The sequence below is a fragment of the Xiphophorus couchianus genome, chromosome 11 (assembly GCF_001444195.1).
Source record: "Xiphophorus couchianus chromosome 11, X_couchianus-1.0, whole genome shotgun sequence".
Taxonomy (NCBI): Eukaryota; Metazoa; Chordata; class Actinopteri; order Cyprinodontiformes; family Poeciliidae; genus Xiphophorus; species Xiphophorus couchianus.
Genome location: NC_040238.1, coordinates 13568341 through 13584718, shown reverse-complemented (window position 1 = coordinate 13584718; position 16378 = coordinate 13568341). Strand labels below are relative to the sequence as shown.

The window sequence follows — 16378 nt, the reverse complement described above, 5'->3', positions numbered from 1 at the left end:
TCTACTGGGATTGTCACGCAAATAACCTTCTGTCAGATTTATATAGAATGGTTTCAATCATCTTTTTGTACAAAAGTCCAAACATAATTCGCAGTTCATTAAACACGTCAGAATTTAGGTGACATGTGCACCATAAATCCCACAGCTTGTGGAGAAGTATTTATACCTTGTTAGCTTTTATCGTAATTCTATGTTACAGCCATCAAGTTTGATATGTCTTATTTGGATTTTTTATGTCACTAAGACAAAGTGATGTATAAATGAGAGGTGGAAAGAAAATGATGCTGTCTGAACTTGGTTTGTTTGGGTTATTCCTGGGTTTGTATTTTTGATCATTTGTCATGTGTGTTTGGCGCCAGTTATTCCTTGTTTTCTTTTTCCTAGTTGTGATTTAGATCAGCCTTTGTTTCTGTTTTAATACTTCTGATCAGTCTATTCTTAGTTGTTGTTTATTTAGTTTTGTTTATTCCCCAGTTTGTTTACACCTTCTTTCTCCTCTGTGCCATCTCTCTCCCTCAGCCTGCTAGCTGCTCGCTTTTCACAGCTGGACCCTGATTCTAATAAAAATCTGTCTATTGTTCAAGCTCCCTGTATTTCACCTGCTCTCCTTCACTCACTCCTCACTGATTTCTTCCACTGGATTTATAATGAGACACATTTACATGCATGTGCATTAATACATTAATAAGGTGGCATCTGAAAAGTCCAGACTCTATTTGTGGAAATTCAACTAGAAGGAGCTAAATATAGGAGTACAACACCGTTTTTATGTTTTTATCTGAGAAAATATGCTTTACTGTTGACTGATGTAGTAGAAAATCTCCACAAAATACAGTATATAGTTTGTTGTTGCATCATGACAACATGTCAAAATGTTCAAGGACTGTGACTAGTGAGGACGTTTTCAGCTTTCATTAGCTGAACTCCAAGCATAGAGTCTCAGACAAACAGAAACTAGGTAAAAATCTCAGCAATCGCAATCAGCTGCGAGTTTTACTGTTGTGAAAACAACAAGAGGGTGGTATGTCACAGCTTGTCATCTGCTCTTCTTCACAGGATGGATGAAGCTGGGTACCTGCTGACTTTAGGTCTCACGGCTCTGTTTGCTCTGGGAGTCGTCATTTCCAGAACCACCGCCCAGATTAGCGTTCAGTCTTAAAACTCAAAGACATTTTGGCTCTTAAGTGAAAGCAACAAACCCACCCAGTTTTTCCACCTCGCTACAAGAACTATGCCGGCGCATTATCTGATAATAGAGACATTGGTCAAACAAAATTTTTTCATGCATCCATTTTGGATCTAAAGGAACGGTCTCGGGTCTGCTTGGCATTCGCATTCAAGCCGCACCAGAGTTCACTTCAACCAACCCGAGTTTGTAGGTCGACCAGAGTTCACTGTTTTGGTCTGCATCAGTTTGATTGTGCATTCACACCTCCCCAAACGAGTCTGACCTCCATAGGCAGATAAACTACAGTTTGATTAAAGTGGACTAAACGGGACTGGTGTGATAGAAACTATTAATAAATCTGCCAAGTAACAAAGCCACGTAATCAACAAAAGAAACTCTGGTCTGCCTATACACTTGGTTTGGTTGAAGATTATTGTTAAGTCTTAAAACTTAACGCTAATTTAAGGTTTCAAGAATACACACCAGAGTATTTGACCTCTGGTGAATGCCAAGTGGGCTGGAGACTGTTTCAAAAGCAAGAAGTGGAATATAGCGCCGGGCATTCTGGGTACAACCAAAACAAACATGTTAGCCTATCGCTAGCGCGTAGCGGAAGAAATGGTTTGTGGTCTGTTATCACGGACAAAAGAGAAATCCTTCAAGCGCTAAAAATTTGACGCCACTCCATTTCTGTTGACAGAAAGATGCGCTCAGTGTCTTCTTCAGAGGTTTTCGAGGTTGTTTCCTTCAGTTGTTGTTGGTGCAGCGCCACCACAGGCGAGGAGGGGAAACAGTTGCTCAAATGTTTGGTTTGTTTGATACAGTGCAGTTGTGAAAGAGAACCGCAGCAGCTGAAAATGTAACAAATGTCGCAGTTGTGGTGCTTAGTCAAACCGAGTCACGCCTCGGTTTGACTGTAATAAGTCTATTGTGAACCGCTCCAGTGAATGCTAAAGGACATGATCCGAGGAAGCTAGCAGAACTGCTTCATCCACAAAAAGCAACCTCCGCTTGAATGTTGTGATTCTATACACAATTAATTTCACCTCCTTTTTGCTCTTTCTCCATGTTTACATACTAAAAAAAATAAAAGCTGTGTATTTTGTGAGGTTGAGGCGCAAAACTAAATGTCTGCACTTTAAAGATAAACCATATCAGGCCCCAAAACTCTTTCTTTTTCTTTTTTTTTGTTATTCTTTTATAAAAATATTCTGCATCTGCAAAATTAGACCTAAAAGGACTCGCCACCTCCAACTGATACGGGAGGAAATAAGTTGAGTGAATGCAGCCAGCGGGACCTCAAAGGTGTGGCGCGATAAGGCAGCCATGTTTAATCTCAACCTTAAGGTTTTTCTTCCAAGAAGAAATGTGAATTTGGAGCAGGAGAAACACAGATAAGCTGCTTTTTTTTTTAAATGCAGGAATAGGAGGAGGACCCCGGCAGGACCTTAATTGCGTCCCTCCCCTTTTCCTCCCTCCTCTTCTTCCTCCCTCCTCCTCCTCCGGGCTGCTGCCTAACTTCTCTTCCACACCGACTCCACTTGTGTTCAGTTTGTGTTTGGACTGAATAGGAGAGAGGAGCAACGAGAAGACATGGCTTTCCTACGAGGAGCGTTTCTGCCGCTGTTTCTTCATATCTTCCTGCTGAACCGGAGCGGTGAGTTAAACCGCATTTTAACTCCTCTTCTTATTATTTTTATTTAAAGAAAAAAAAAAGTTTCAACCAGACAACAGACGGCAAGTTTGACTGAAAATGTAGCTGCTATTTTTTATTTTTTTTGTGGATGCTCTTGACATTTTTATGCGCAAACTCGCCGACGCCGTTCAATTATAACTGCGTGCTAAATAACAACAACAAATAAAAAAATCTCGCTTTGCACTTATAATTGCAAACAGATAAGTAAGCATGTCCAGCTGGTCTAGTTTGTTCTTGTTTAACTTTTAGTTTGAGCTATTTAGACCTTAAAGTCGGGGCGTTGTAAAAACCCTGAAAGGTGTAATTAATTACTTCGTAATTGATGCTGCTCATTAGCACTCCGAGTCCTGGCTTCAGCCGATAAAAGCCAGTTTAAACACTCTGACATGTGATGGGTGTTTTTAAAGGCGTGTGACCTTGTGCTCTGAAGTCTGGAGAAGTTATTAAAGCCTTAATGCTCCTTGCTGTAGAACCACAGTTCTTGGCCGCAGGGCTAAAACTGGATGGACTCAATGCAGTTTGGGTTTTGTTAGCCAGTAAATGTGATGGAAAGCTTTGTTTTACACTCAGTGTGGTCATAATGTTTGTTTCTTTTCATGCCTGCTGTAATTCACTTGTTGTGGGAAATAGTTGGAGGTGATCTTTTTTTTTTGTTGTAAAAATCAAACAGTTTCTGATTTTTGCTTACGCAAATGGTTGCTTTAGTCTGCAACGGAAACATTTCTTACTGAACTAGTCTGCAGTATTAACCCATAAATAATTAAAGTGCAGCTCCACGTAGCCCAGTATCTGTGCATTTGGGTTGCTTTGTATCAAGAAGTGTTGGAATCTATGGTATCAACATTTTGCAGGTTATTGAGGAGAAATTAATTGTGATGAAAATCAGAAGAAAACAAAAAAAGCACCAACAGATAAAAGTAAGAGTTGTTTACCCTCCCTTGACGTTTGTTGCGTCAGGAAGTGCAGTGGAGATCGTCTCAGGGAACCATTGCTGGCGGCATTGTCACAGCTCGGATCTGGGAATGACTTCAAACCAACTTAACTGTGTTCCAGTTCCAAGTTCAAAACCAGTGGGTGGGTTGGTGGTGGTGTGGGGGGGGTCTCATTAAAATGCTCAGTGACCAGGCTTATGGGAACCGCCTCTTTCCAGACAGAAACCGGAATTTTACTGTTCCCAGTTGGAAATACGACAAGAACAAAGACCAAGCAGAATCAAAAGCAGTCGCCATGCATGTGAAATTTGGTGAGCGTTTCAATCAGGAAGTGTTTGTTTGACCTTGTCACAGTTTATTTCTGATTAAGCTTGTGCTACATTGATAGGGTGTTCTCTTTGTAGTTACAAGTTAGATTTTCCTTGTTTTAAAATACATCAAAAGTTTCCTCTAAAATCAGAATTCCAGCTCTAAAACAGATGGGGGTCCTCAAACATTGCTGTGCTTAAAATCCAATATGGCTGCCATGCATGTCAAACTGAATATGGTCATTTATTGGCATTACTTTAAATTGCCTGTTGCCAAAGTTGAATGAAATGCCTTAGGGTTGGACGATATGGCTGAAAAACATGTCACAATATAAGTGTTTCATATTAGTCGATATCAATAATTGTCTTTTGATAATAATTGATAAAAGTTTTTTTGTTTTAAATATCTAAATTACTACCAAGCTGGTGGCGTGACCTTTCCCGTTTTAGCCACAGCTTTCACCTCACCGCATTGTTTTCTTAGCTTTAAGGAATTATGAGAGACCGTGGCAAAACCTTAAACTGCTGCTGTGCACGTTACTCAGCAGTTGTCGCTAGGTAACTGAAGTCGGGAGCAGGTTGTTGCTTGGTAACCAAAGAAAGATTGATGCCACCAAACCAGCTTAGCTGGCCTTTCTTGTGAATCATAGTTCAGTGAATATTCTATATATTCCATCCAACCGTCCGTCCGTCCATCCATCCATCCATCCATGGTTATCCATGGTTATCCATCTTACATGGTTAACCCTAGTGGGGTCGCCAGGCTGCTGGTGCCTATCTCCAGTGGTATTTTGTATGTATTGAGTATTGAATATTCTATCAGATGTATTATCAATTGATATTGATCACTTGTCTGTTGCAATATACCCCTAACAGGCTTCCTTGGCAAGGTCTACCAGGTGTATAGTCGGGACAGTAAGCTCGGACATATATGCACCATTTTGTGCCCAAACAAAAGTTGGTTAGAAAAACTACAGAGGCAAAATTACCAGGACCCAAAAGCAGGCTTCTGCTTATTGGCTTCTGTTGCTAGTAACATTACAACAATTAGCAAGTCCAAAAAAATGCTCAAATGATGGGATGTTATACAGGACTAAGCTGCAACGTCTGCAAAAAGCCAATCCATAACTGCTGCAAGTAAAACAAACTGAAGGCAAAATATTTCTGTGTTTTGGGTTAAAACACTGAAGCAACGTTTTCACTGAAGGAGGTGGTTTAGTGTAACATATGTGAAATACTTTGCAAGATAGAGATTCTCAGAAGTGTAGATAACTTTCTTAACTACCACTGTGACACATGCATGGTAGCCATATTGGATTTTGATGTTGGGGTCAGTTTGAAAATTCAGATTTCCCAAATTGGGATCCTGATTTGTGAAACGTTTCTATACAGGTGTGTGCGATATGGACTTAGAATGCTGTCATGATATTATGTGGTACTATTGTGACAATGATAAATATTGTGGAAAAATAAACAATTTATTACTACGTTTTAAGGTAATAAATGTATAAATGGCATGCAGTGTACAAGTGTAAAGTGTAAAGGCTAAGTATGGTTCTACTTCTGTTTAAAAATGGTGGTACTTGTAGTGTTGGTCTCGATATGAGCTGATAGTTAAATGGTCAGTTTTTGTGTTTTGACCAGTAAAGAACCAGCAGCTTGATGTGAAAGTCCAGTTACGATGACATGTGTCCATGTGCATGCTCGTACTCCTCCTGGTTTTGTGAAACCAGTCAGAATCTCTCTTTGCTGTTGTTTTTTTTTCTTTTACAACCTCATGCCTCATTTCCTCTAATTGCTCCGGTTCTGTATTTTTGCCTAAACTCCCTCAGTGAAGGCTGCAGCTCACTGTATCTTTATCGGATCATTCTGCAGAACATTTTACGCCTTATTAATCCACAGATACTTTGAATAGAGATGTGTACTCTGCCCAACTCCGTGCAGCCCAAGGTCCTGCATGCAGATGTGTTGCTTTGTCTGGAACACGCTGGAGGTATGCGAGGTATTTGGTTTGGGACTTTTTAAACAGAGAAGTCACTCGCCAACCAAACATTTCAACTCCAAATTTAGCTCATGAGGATTTGTTGACAGAATAACAGGTTGGTAACTGTTACGCTAAGTAGAGTTAGGATGCGTTCTCATCAACTCTGTTTAGTCATATTTAATCAAACTCCAGTTCATTTATGTAGAAAGTCTGGTTTGTATGGGGGTGTGTGAATGTGCAATTGAACTCTGATGCGAACTCTGGTGCACCTACAGACCTCGGTCCCTGTTTGGTTGAAGTGAACTCTAGTGAGGTTCGAATGCATTTATTTCCTTTCACTCTTCAGCTACACTTAAATTATGTAGGTGGAAGTTATAGCTGTCTTTTCTTTGTTTTTTGGAAGGAAAATTTGCTGTGGTCAAGCTAGATAAAAAAAAAAAAAAAAACTTGAGATAATAGTTACCAATGTTTTTGTCTCCCTTTCCTTTAGAGGGTTAATTGGCGTGGTCAGCTGGGGACAGGATCTGGGTTTGATCCAGGACTCCCTGTCGGAATTATTTCTCCTAGCTGGCCAGGGAACGTCTGGGAATGTCACAGAGGGAAGAACGTGGTAGTGGATACAGGAATTTTGTTTTAGGCGTAATGTTGTAAGTTATGTTTCCACATTTTTGTCTTTACCTTATTGGTAGAATCTTGTAATGTTACTGTTCTTCACCGATCACCAGTTGCATTATTCCTTTTCATAATTACTTTGTCCATTTTCTGGCTCGTTTTGTTTAATGTGAATCACATCTTGTCTGAAGGAAATGTCATTTCTGAACTAGAAAAAAAAACTTCAATAAAATACAAACTTTTAATGTAATCTATTACATTTTACTGGCAACTCTATAAAGTAAAGTATTAAGCAGGTATTTTAAGGAAGTGTTTTGAAGATGTCAAAGAATCTGATTCCAAGTTTTGGTTCCCTTTCTCTAGCATGAACTGTAATGTTATCTTTACAAATTTGAATTTAACCTTATATTTTCAAAATTTAAATCAATCCAAATTAAAAAATACTTGATAGATCCCGAAGGAAAATTAAATAATAGGAGGATGTAACCTTTATGAAAAAAGAAGTTTTTTATGTATTCATTAAATTGTCACCATGCCATGACAGTAAAATGTGAAACAGATAATCATTGAAAAGATGAATCCCATCCTATTGCCATCTGAAGAAATGCACTTCTGACTAAGAACAACCAATCAGAGCCAGGAGGAGGATCTTAGCGCTGTCAACCATCCTCATGCCTTTGCTGTGCTAACTGCGGAGAAAGAACTAACTGTTAACCAGAACCGTTTATCGGCAGTCATCGGTGGCCATGCTAACTAGCATTAGCATTCACAATAAGCTCTGCTAGCTGCAGTGTATCAGAGATCAAGGGCTGGGGATGAGCAGCGCCACAAGGAGGGTGATTGAGAGCGTTAATACCCCAAAACAGGACCAGTTAGGTTAACTGGTCTTTAAATAGTCCTTTATTTAAATGAGAAAGTATTAAACCTCCTACCTAAACTTTTCCTACCCAAGTGGAAGCCTCGTTCTTTCTCTTTGTCTCACAACAGGACAGCACTCTCAGTCCCGCCCTGATCCCCTGTTTTTACCCCATGAGCCTCGTCTTAATTGGGTTACCTCCATTACATCCTCTCCCTCCTCTGGAGAAGGAGTAAGCTGTCTGTTTCTGGATTAGGTCGGGGGGAGCCACTCCCAGAGACCCCGGTTCCTCCAAATAACTTTTAAATCAGGCACCATCTGAACCGCCCTGCTCCCTAACTAACCCTGAAGGACACTTAGTCAAATACAGTTTGAGGCTAAAAGCGTTTCTGTTGTATGGAAATGAACCCAACCGGTGTGTGAGGAGAAGCCCAAACATTTAGCCATTTAGCTCAGTAGATACAGCTCACACACACACACAAACATTGATTTCAAAGTCCAGTGTTCATCAGCATGATGGTCATGTTCTCCTGTAATAATGGGTGAGTGAGCCGCGCTGTTGTGCAGTAAATCTCTGCGTTGGCAGAGCTTTTATGTTGACATACACAGACAGGAAAGGATGGGCTTTTTAATCCATGCTGTAATGAAATATCTCTAACTAAACAAGTCTTCATCCTTTGCTGCATTTAAAGGCAGGGTGGGATCGATAAAGTCGCTTTCTTTCTGTGCAAAGTAGCTTTTGCAATCAGAACATGGACTGGCTGTTTTTTATGCTGGCAAAGTAAAGCTACTTACAGTAATCACAAATTAGACAATAAATATGTTCCTACCAGAGGTGGGTAGTAACTAGTTACACTTACGTGAGTAACTTTTTTGGGGAAAAAAAATATGTCTAGAAGTATTTTTACTAAGTTTTCCCTTACTTCTTATTTGAGTTATTTTATTCAGAGACATGTCTACTCTTGGGCCTTGTACATATGTAGCAAATATCTCTGCCACATCGTTTAAAGAAATAATATTACATACAGTATATTACACAGGTTTGCTTTCAGAAAAGTTTTCATCCAATGATCCCGCACAAATCTGGCCTGAGCGTCATTTTAAATGTGCCAGACCCATAGGGGGCAGTGTACCATAAAGCTGATACCTATGTCAGCCAATCAAATAGCTTCAAAACAACCTCAACTTCCTGTTAGGACTTGAACATTGTGCGAGGACATTTGTTTGTGTGTCCGGTCATACTTCGTGTTATTCTTTACATCTGTAAATTTTGCGCATGTGCACAGCGCTGGAGGGCAAAAGACTATGGGGCCCCATAGGGGACATTGGTAGTTATTATTTTTTTGCGTTCCCTTGCTAAAGTATTGCATTCCTACGGAATACCTTAGCTTTACCTCACAATACGTTTGCAAACTTACACAGACATAAACATGCAGTGAATAAATACATTTTCAATCAGTTTTTTGCACCACAGAGTTAAGAATAAACACTGATGCTCTTTAAATGTGCATACATTTGAAATTTTAAATTGACATTTGTGACTGTTTACAAAATAGACCAGCAAATATTGCAGTAAGCATATTGCAAGGTAACACAAAGGTATTGCAATAGAACGCAAAAGAAAGCATTTTTCTCATGTCCTCTAGAGCGCTCCTTAAAAGACGATTCTTTTACTTGCCTTTCAAACAAAATGAAACTTTGAGATGTACAGTACAGACCAAAAGTTTGGACACCCCTTTTAATTCAATGAGTTTCCTTTATTTTCATGACTATTGACATTGTAGATTCACACTGAAGGCATCAAAACTATGAATAACATGTGGAAATATGCACTAAACAAAAAAGTGTAAAACAACTGAAAATACCCCTTATATTGTAGTTTCTTCAAAGTAGCAACCTTTTGCTGTGATTACTGCTTTGCGCACACTCTGCATTTTCTTGATGAGTTTCAAGAGGTCGTCACCTGAAATGGTTTTCACTTCATAGGTCAACCTGCCCTGTCAGGTTAATAAGTGGGATTTCTTGCCTTATAAATAGTCATGAAAATAAAGAAAACCCATTGAATTAGAAGGTGTGTCCAAACTTTTGGTCTGTACTGTAGGTGTTATTAATGTATTGCAGTGTGCCACAACAAAGGGAAAAATAATGCAGAAAAAATGTTCAAGAATGACTTAAAACCTCTCAGATTCTTCTTTTTCTCCCTGTTGAGTATATCGATATATTGACGTATTATTTGTCATAGACTGTTTCCCACGTAGCCACACAAACACAGATACAGAGTTTTATTAAATCTTCACTTTGGTTGGAGTTTAAAAATAATAAATTTTAGTTGTATAAAACTGAGTTTTTGTGTGGATGAAAGACGAAAATGCATAGAAATGTTCTAGTTTTCCCACATGTCTGCCTACATGTGGGCTCGCCCTGACATCAGGATACTCTACCAATGAAAGTACAAGTAACTTCCCTGAAAGAAGAACAAGCTTGTTTTAACCAAACGCAAAGATATATACAGTAGATCAGACACTCAGAACTTCATCTGCCTGGTTTTTTAATGATCTCTAGTCTCTAAATACGTTTCCTTTCTGGTATGTCTTGGCTAAGTGCACAGCTTTGGTTCGGTCTCCTCCAATTAGACCAGCTTCAGATAAATTGTGACACTAAACCAGTTTCTCAGTTTTCTCCCGGGGTTTCTTGAAAATCTGTCGTGTAATTTCTTGGAGAGTTTTCATTCGCTCCAGCAGCCAATCAAGAGCGTGGGATGACTGTGGGACGGTTGCCATTCTTCAGCTGCAGCTCTTTGACTGGGCAGTGCTCACTTTTATTCTTGTCTGGCATCACTACTAAAGACAAACCCTCTGAAATATCTTTGGTTTTCTCCCATCTAAAAGCTACACATATTCATGGCTGTACTGTCAATTCTTTAAAAATATTTTGGTGTGGACATCTATAGATGGATTTCTGTTTTTCTGTTGTTTTTCTACTTTTTAATTTTTTTTTTTTTTTACCATTGGAGCAAATACAAAGGTAGATTGATCTGAAGATTTTATTTGTGGTGTTACCTGAGACTAAAAGCCAGTGTCTGTGACAGACTAACGACTATTTGACTGTGACTGAAGTCGTTTTTGTGGGTCTGTCAGGATTTATTGCCAGTTTAGCTAAAGACAACATGAAGGATGAACAGTTTTTACCAAAATGTTATTGTTGGCAAAATTCATCGGGACTGTAATCTTTTTTTAATCGCCATTCCATTTCCAAATCCTTGCATACAAAGATTGTACTTTTGTTTTTTTGTTTTTTTAAATAAATGGAGACAGAAAACCGCCAGTCTAAAGATAAGTTTGAAACTGTTTGGATTGAATTAGCTACAAAATTCAAAGTGAAAAAAGAGCAAAAATGATTTAGCTCATATTTTTCTTAGCTTTAGAGTTACTATTCTATATTTTAATTGGCTTTTAGAAGAATAACATAAAAACTTTCTGTTGTGAAAGTTAAGGAAAACAAGCTCTTGCTGCAAGGTCAAATGGAAATAGACTCTGTACCCAGAAAAAGTTGTTTTTCTCCTTGAATTCAAACCAGAAAACATTTTCTTATTTGTGATGCAATACACATTTTTACATATATATATATATATATATATATATATATATATATATAGACTATATATATAGACTATATATATATATATATATATGTATATATATATATATATATACATATATGTGTGTGGGTGGTGAGGGGGTGTGTTGTGTTTAATATTTTTAAGTTTAAAAAGATGACCCAGAAAAATAAAAAGCTGTTTGGTCTCCTTGTCTTCTTGTTTTTTAACAGATAAAATGACTTTTCTATGGCAACGCTTTGTTGTGCTGTTGATAAGAATATCTAGTTTTGGAAACTTTATGGTGGTTGGGCCTATCAGTTAAAGTAAACACAGGCTGGTCTTTCTTTATCCGTGTCTGGGTGCCTGGGAATGCCTCCGACGGGCTTGTCTTGCATGCTGGAGGAGGTGTGCAGCTGTTGGCTCCAGTTGTCCATGTGGGATTAGTGCGTTTGCCTGAGTGATAGTCGGCCATGACAGCCATATAATCTAATGTATTGGCTCATTGTTTTCATTAAAGAGAGTGTGCTGTTTGATCCCGGTAGAATTATAACGCTGCTGCCCCTTAACTTTCAGGCATATGTCAGCTAATTCAGCCGGCGCGCAGGTCAGTGTGTGGAGCAATCAAATCCCACCTTCCAGATATTTAATCTGCTTACTTTAACTGAGCTTCTGTCTACATTGAGCAGTGTCTGTTATCGCACACAGAAGACTAAAGCTGTAAATAATAAAAGGTTAATAATAATAAAGGTTCACAGTTATAATCCTTGTCCTGTTTGTTTAGGTTTGAGCAGGAAAAATGTCTAACGAAGCTCAAGGAATTTTAGTTAGTTTTTTTTTTTTTTTTTGTGGATTAACCACAAACGTGTAACATTATTTTTATATACACTCTGACACTAACATGTCTCCACTACACTTTACCGTTGTCGATGCGAGGAGCCGCCGTATTGGATGTCAAAGTTTTCTTTTGAGAAATTCTCTGACTTTTGAGTTTTGCCCCGGAGGTTCTAATTGATTTTCTGTCTCAGAAGTCAGATTTTTCCAATTCTGGCTAAAAATGAAATGTATGTTTAATATCTCCTCTGAGAATGTTTCCACCCAACTTCCAAAAGTTTTGAGCAAACTTTTAAACTCTGTTAGATGCTCATATAAAATTTCTGTTCAATGTAAGTAAACATTTATATTTATCTTCAAATTGACCTGTAAGGCTTTATGATATTTGGTCTGGTCCTGTGGACCCAAACATCATTGTAAGTGTGTAGGGGGGGTGTCAAGTGTGTGGTCATCAATTTTATTTTTCTGAATTACATTCTTCACAGAAAATGACCCAAGGCCAACGAGTCTCAGGTTAAAAAAAAACCAAACTTTTATTTGTTTTGTTATTATAAAAAGTGAAAACCGGTCCCACACACCCGAACAGATAAGATGTTGCAAAGAAAGAGGAAAAAAAAAAGTGAATTAGCCAAATCTACTGGTTTGGAATGAATTATCTATATATATTAGAATGAATGTAATTTTGTCTAATGTTGTCGTTACGTATGGCTGTAACAATTAGGAACCAGATGCTCCTAACTCGCTTGGACCAAATGATAAACAGAGAACCCTCCCCTGAAGGTTTGGACTGAAGTTTTTCTTTTTCAAGTTTTGTCCCTCTGGTAAGGCAGAGGCTCACCAGTGAATGGGAATGTCCGCGATGTCAACTTATTTGACAAGAGTGCTTCCATCTCTCCTTTAGCGCTTAAACTCTTTCAGAAAATACAAAAACCACCCCAATCGTGTGTAAAAACGTTTTAGCGAAATTGATAGTCGTTTCAAATTTTGCTGTTTCCATCAACTGTTTCTTACTCATACGCATAAAATAAGATGGAAACGTTGCTGATGTTAAGCTTATTTTCTATATTTCACTTGTGGTTCACACTAAATTAAATGTGTTATATAACTTTAATAAATAGAGTTTATCAGCAGGAGGTTTCTTATTTTGGTTTGATGAGTGGTCATAATTCTTCACATTTTCCCCAAATGTGAGAGCAGTGTCAAAGTAAATATGCAATTAAATTACAACATAGGGAAGATTTGAGTCTTAATTTCTTTGAAAACAAATTTAAAAGCATTCATTTTATTTGGTACAAATTGGCAAAGAGAACAACTGATCAGTTTAACCCGCCTTGTCGTTTGTTTTTTGCTGTGTGTTTTAAGCGGATCATCAGATGTTCTGAATCATGTTTTAGGAAAATCAAAGAAACAGTGTTTAGCTGGCAGGAGCAGAACTGACAGCCACCCTCATGCCTGCGTTAAAGGCGGCTTGTCTTGCATGTGTAGGTTTGAAGTCTGACTGGGGCTTTTAGACCCAGCAGCTGCTTCTGTAGTTTGATCCAAACCCTTCTGGGAGGGAATTTCTTCCCTATTGACTATCTTTCTGGTGCTGAAGAGCTGCTTGAAACATCCTCGACTCGCTATCCTCAGAGCATATCTTCCGACTTTACGAGATTGGAGACGGTTATTTAAACGCACTCAGGAAAAAACGCAAACAGCTAACGAGAAAGCTGGTGTTCTGGTCTCAGAAATGTGCTCCGTGTCTCCTGTAACAGAAATGATTTTGTTTTTGTCTGTTTTGCTGAGCAGTGCTTAGAGGCCTGTGCATCTGAATCACAGGTATTGAATTTGGCTGCCCTGCATGCACAGGATTGATTATTTCTGCGCAGCAGTTTGAAAGGGTTTTTGAAGTATGCAGAGGCAAGTTTTTACTGGCCTTGATCCTCCCACTAGCTTGATTTTTTAAATAGGTATTTCTAATGAATGCTTATTTCGCAAACATTATGCTTTATATACACGTCATATATATTATATATATTATACTTAGAATTCCTATTTGCACTTTCTGAGCCATTTGAAAGAAGGTTTGTTTAAATTTGTTTTTACATGTTTGACCAAGATTTTGTCAGTTTCAGTTTGTTTTTTATTTTACATTGTCTGTTATACTCCCAATTGCCCTGACTGAACAAATTCAAGTTTTCCATGTTGGATGAAATTTGTGAAGTTGTGGGTGTATTTAACTAAGCTGTACTGGTGAAAAGTTATCAAATACACTTTTACTTCAGTACATTTATGTCTTTCTTTAGAAAAAGAAATGTTTAAAGTCAGTTCAGCTGTTTTTCTGTATCTGATTGGAATTGGCATATATTAAATCTCAGTCATTGGTGTCACAAGTAAAGAAAGTCTGACCATTTGAAATGAATCACTGCAATAAATGTACTTTCCAATAAAGAGATAATGAAGAAGCAAGTAGAATTTGCATTATTTTGTGAATTATACGTGAAACATCTTGCATATGAAGAATAATATTTGTGAAAAAGTAGATTAAATCAGGGATGTGTTCATGTTAATGAAAGAGAGGAGTCTCTTTCTTTGTTTTAAAACAAGACGTTCATTAGCCGTGCTTCAGTCCTCAGCAGATCTGGCAATTTGTCTCTGAACTATGCCCAGGCAAAATTGGCCATCTGCACATGATGTCCCTTCATATTTAGAAGGCCCATCTGTAAGGACACATGGCACTCTCCTGGGCCGGGGTCCAAGTGTTGGCAGAGGCCCCGCCGGAGCCAAAGGGGCAGGGGAAAAACACCCTCCAGTGAGAAGCTGTTCCTTCCTCTTTTCCCCACTTTTCTTCGGTCTGCAGAGCCTAAACAGCAGCTGCTCACACCTGACGCCCAAAACCTCGGACGGACCACATTCTGCAGGGTGGGGGGCAAGACCGGATTCACGTTACAAAGAAATTATACAAAAGGTCTTCGCCTGCCTCCCGCCTTTTCCAAGTCTTAGTTCCCTCCCCCCCTCACCACCACCACATCGTGTCTCCCGAGGCACCTCTCTCATGCCCCACGTCTTTGTTGTGTTTTTGTTTTCTGAGTGTCGTGGACGGAGCCTGGGAATATTTACTCTTCCTCGTAGACAACAGTTCTTTCAGGAACAGCAGGAGTGCACATGTAGCTGCAAGAGAACCACAGTTTTAATTTTTAAACTAGTTTTCAATAAGAGTTAGTTTTATTTAAACATATTTTTAGATGTTACCATGCCTTGCTCTGCAGTTTCTAGCTTCTTGTGCAAATATCTCAGTAAACTTAAAATAAGACAAAGCTAACTTACAAGTAACTTTTCAGCAATATAAAAGTTACTTGTATATTGTAACTTTAATTTGATGAGAATTATTGATTTCCATCAAATTATTGATGAAAAAGTACTAGTTCTGTTAGTAAATTATTTCACTTATAACAAGACATTTTTCCCATGTTATAAGTGAAATAATCTTCCAATGAAATTACCGTATTCTTCGGACTATTAGCCGCTACTTTCCCCCCACGCTTTGAACCAGGCGGCTTTTAACCTGGTGCGACTTTCCCGTGGATTTTTCTTCAACCACCAGGGGGCTCTTTAGCAGGAAGTGAATCATTGGAAGTCAAAATTGGAAACCAAAGAAGAAAGTGCTGATTTTCATTTAGACCAAGCACATTCTAGCAACAGGCATGATGGAGAAATGTTTTCAAACTCATAACCCCTCATCATGGAAACAACACGAAGAAGTTCATATGATGCAGCTTTTAAGTTGAAGGCCATCAATCTGGTGGTACAGATCAATAGCCGCTGCACGTATTAAGCTCGACGTGAACGAATCCATGGTTCGGCGTTGGAGACGCAGGGCTTCGTGCTTAATATCAGGTTTATTAAGGACACAGCCCTCTGCTGTGTCCTTGTGGAAAACCGAGAGCAGCGGAGATACCAGCGGCTAATAGGCCGGTGCGTCTTGAATATGTATGTTTTCCAGTTTTTAAAAAAAACTGTGGGTGTGGCTTTTAGTAAGGTGCGCTTTATAGTCTGGAAAATACGGTAGTACTTTTTAAAAAAATCAGTATTAAGGAATTATTTACTTAAAACAAAGTCCTGTAAGATAGGTATTTCAAGTCTACTTGCAATAAGCTTGATCAAAATTAGATAAGACATTATCTAGTTACATAACTAAATAATAAGGTCGAAGAGACAGTGAAATGTTTTTATCTAAAAAAAATAACGAGGGAGAGGTCAATAGGTTAGCTATGCTAGCTTGACTTTGACAACCTTCACTTGTAGATCTGCTGCAGAAAAATGAGGTGGCCCACAAACCATCTCTCTGCCAGATCATCAGTAAAGCAGCTGTTTAAATTAACTACTGAACCACTGCTGTGTTCACTTATTAATA

At 38.6% G+C, this 16378-nt stretch overlaps 1 protein-coding gene across 3 annotated transcripts in view; it reads left to right on the top strand.

Annotated features, from left to right (window-relative positions):
- Positions 1–2674: 2674 nt before the first annotated feature.
- Positions 2675–16378, top strand: part of mcama (melanoma cell adhesion molecule a) — a 66882-nt gene continuing 53178 nt past the window's right edge. For 2 of the 3 annotated variants that reach the window (XM_028032155.1, XM_028032154.1), the window contains exon 1: positions 2676–2825. In XM_028032155.1, the coding sequence (XP_027887956.1) occupies positions 2762–2825 (64 nt within the window). In that variant the 5' untranslated portion in view covers positions 2676–2761. Of the gene's footprint in view, positions 2826–16378 lie in introns of all 3 variants that reach the window. The other variant, XM_028032156.1, reaches the window with a different exon arrangement.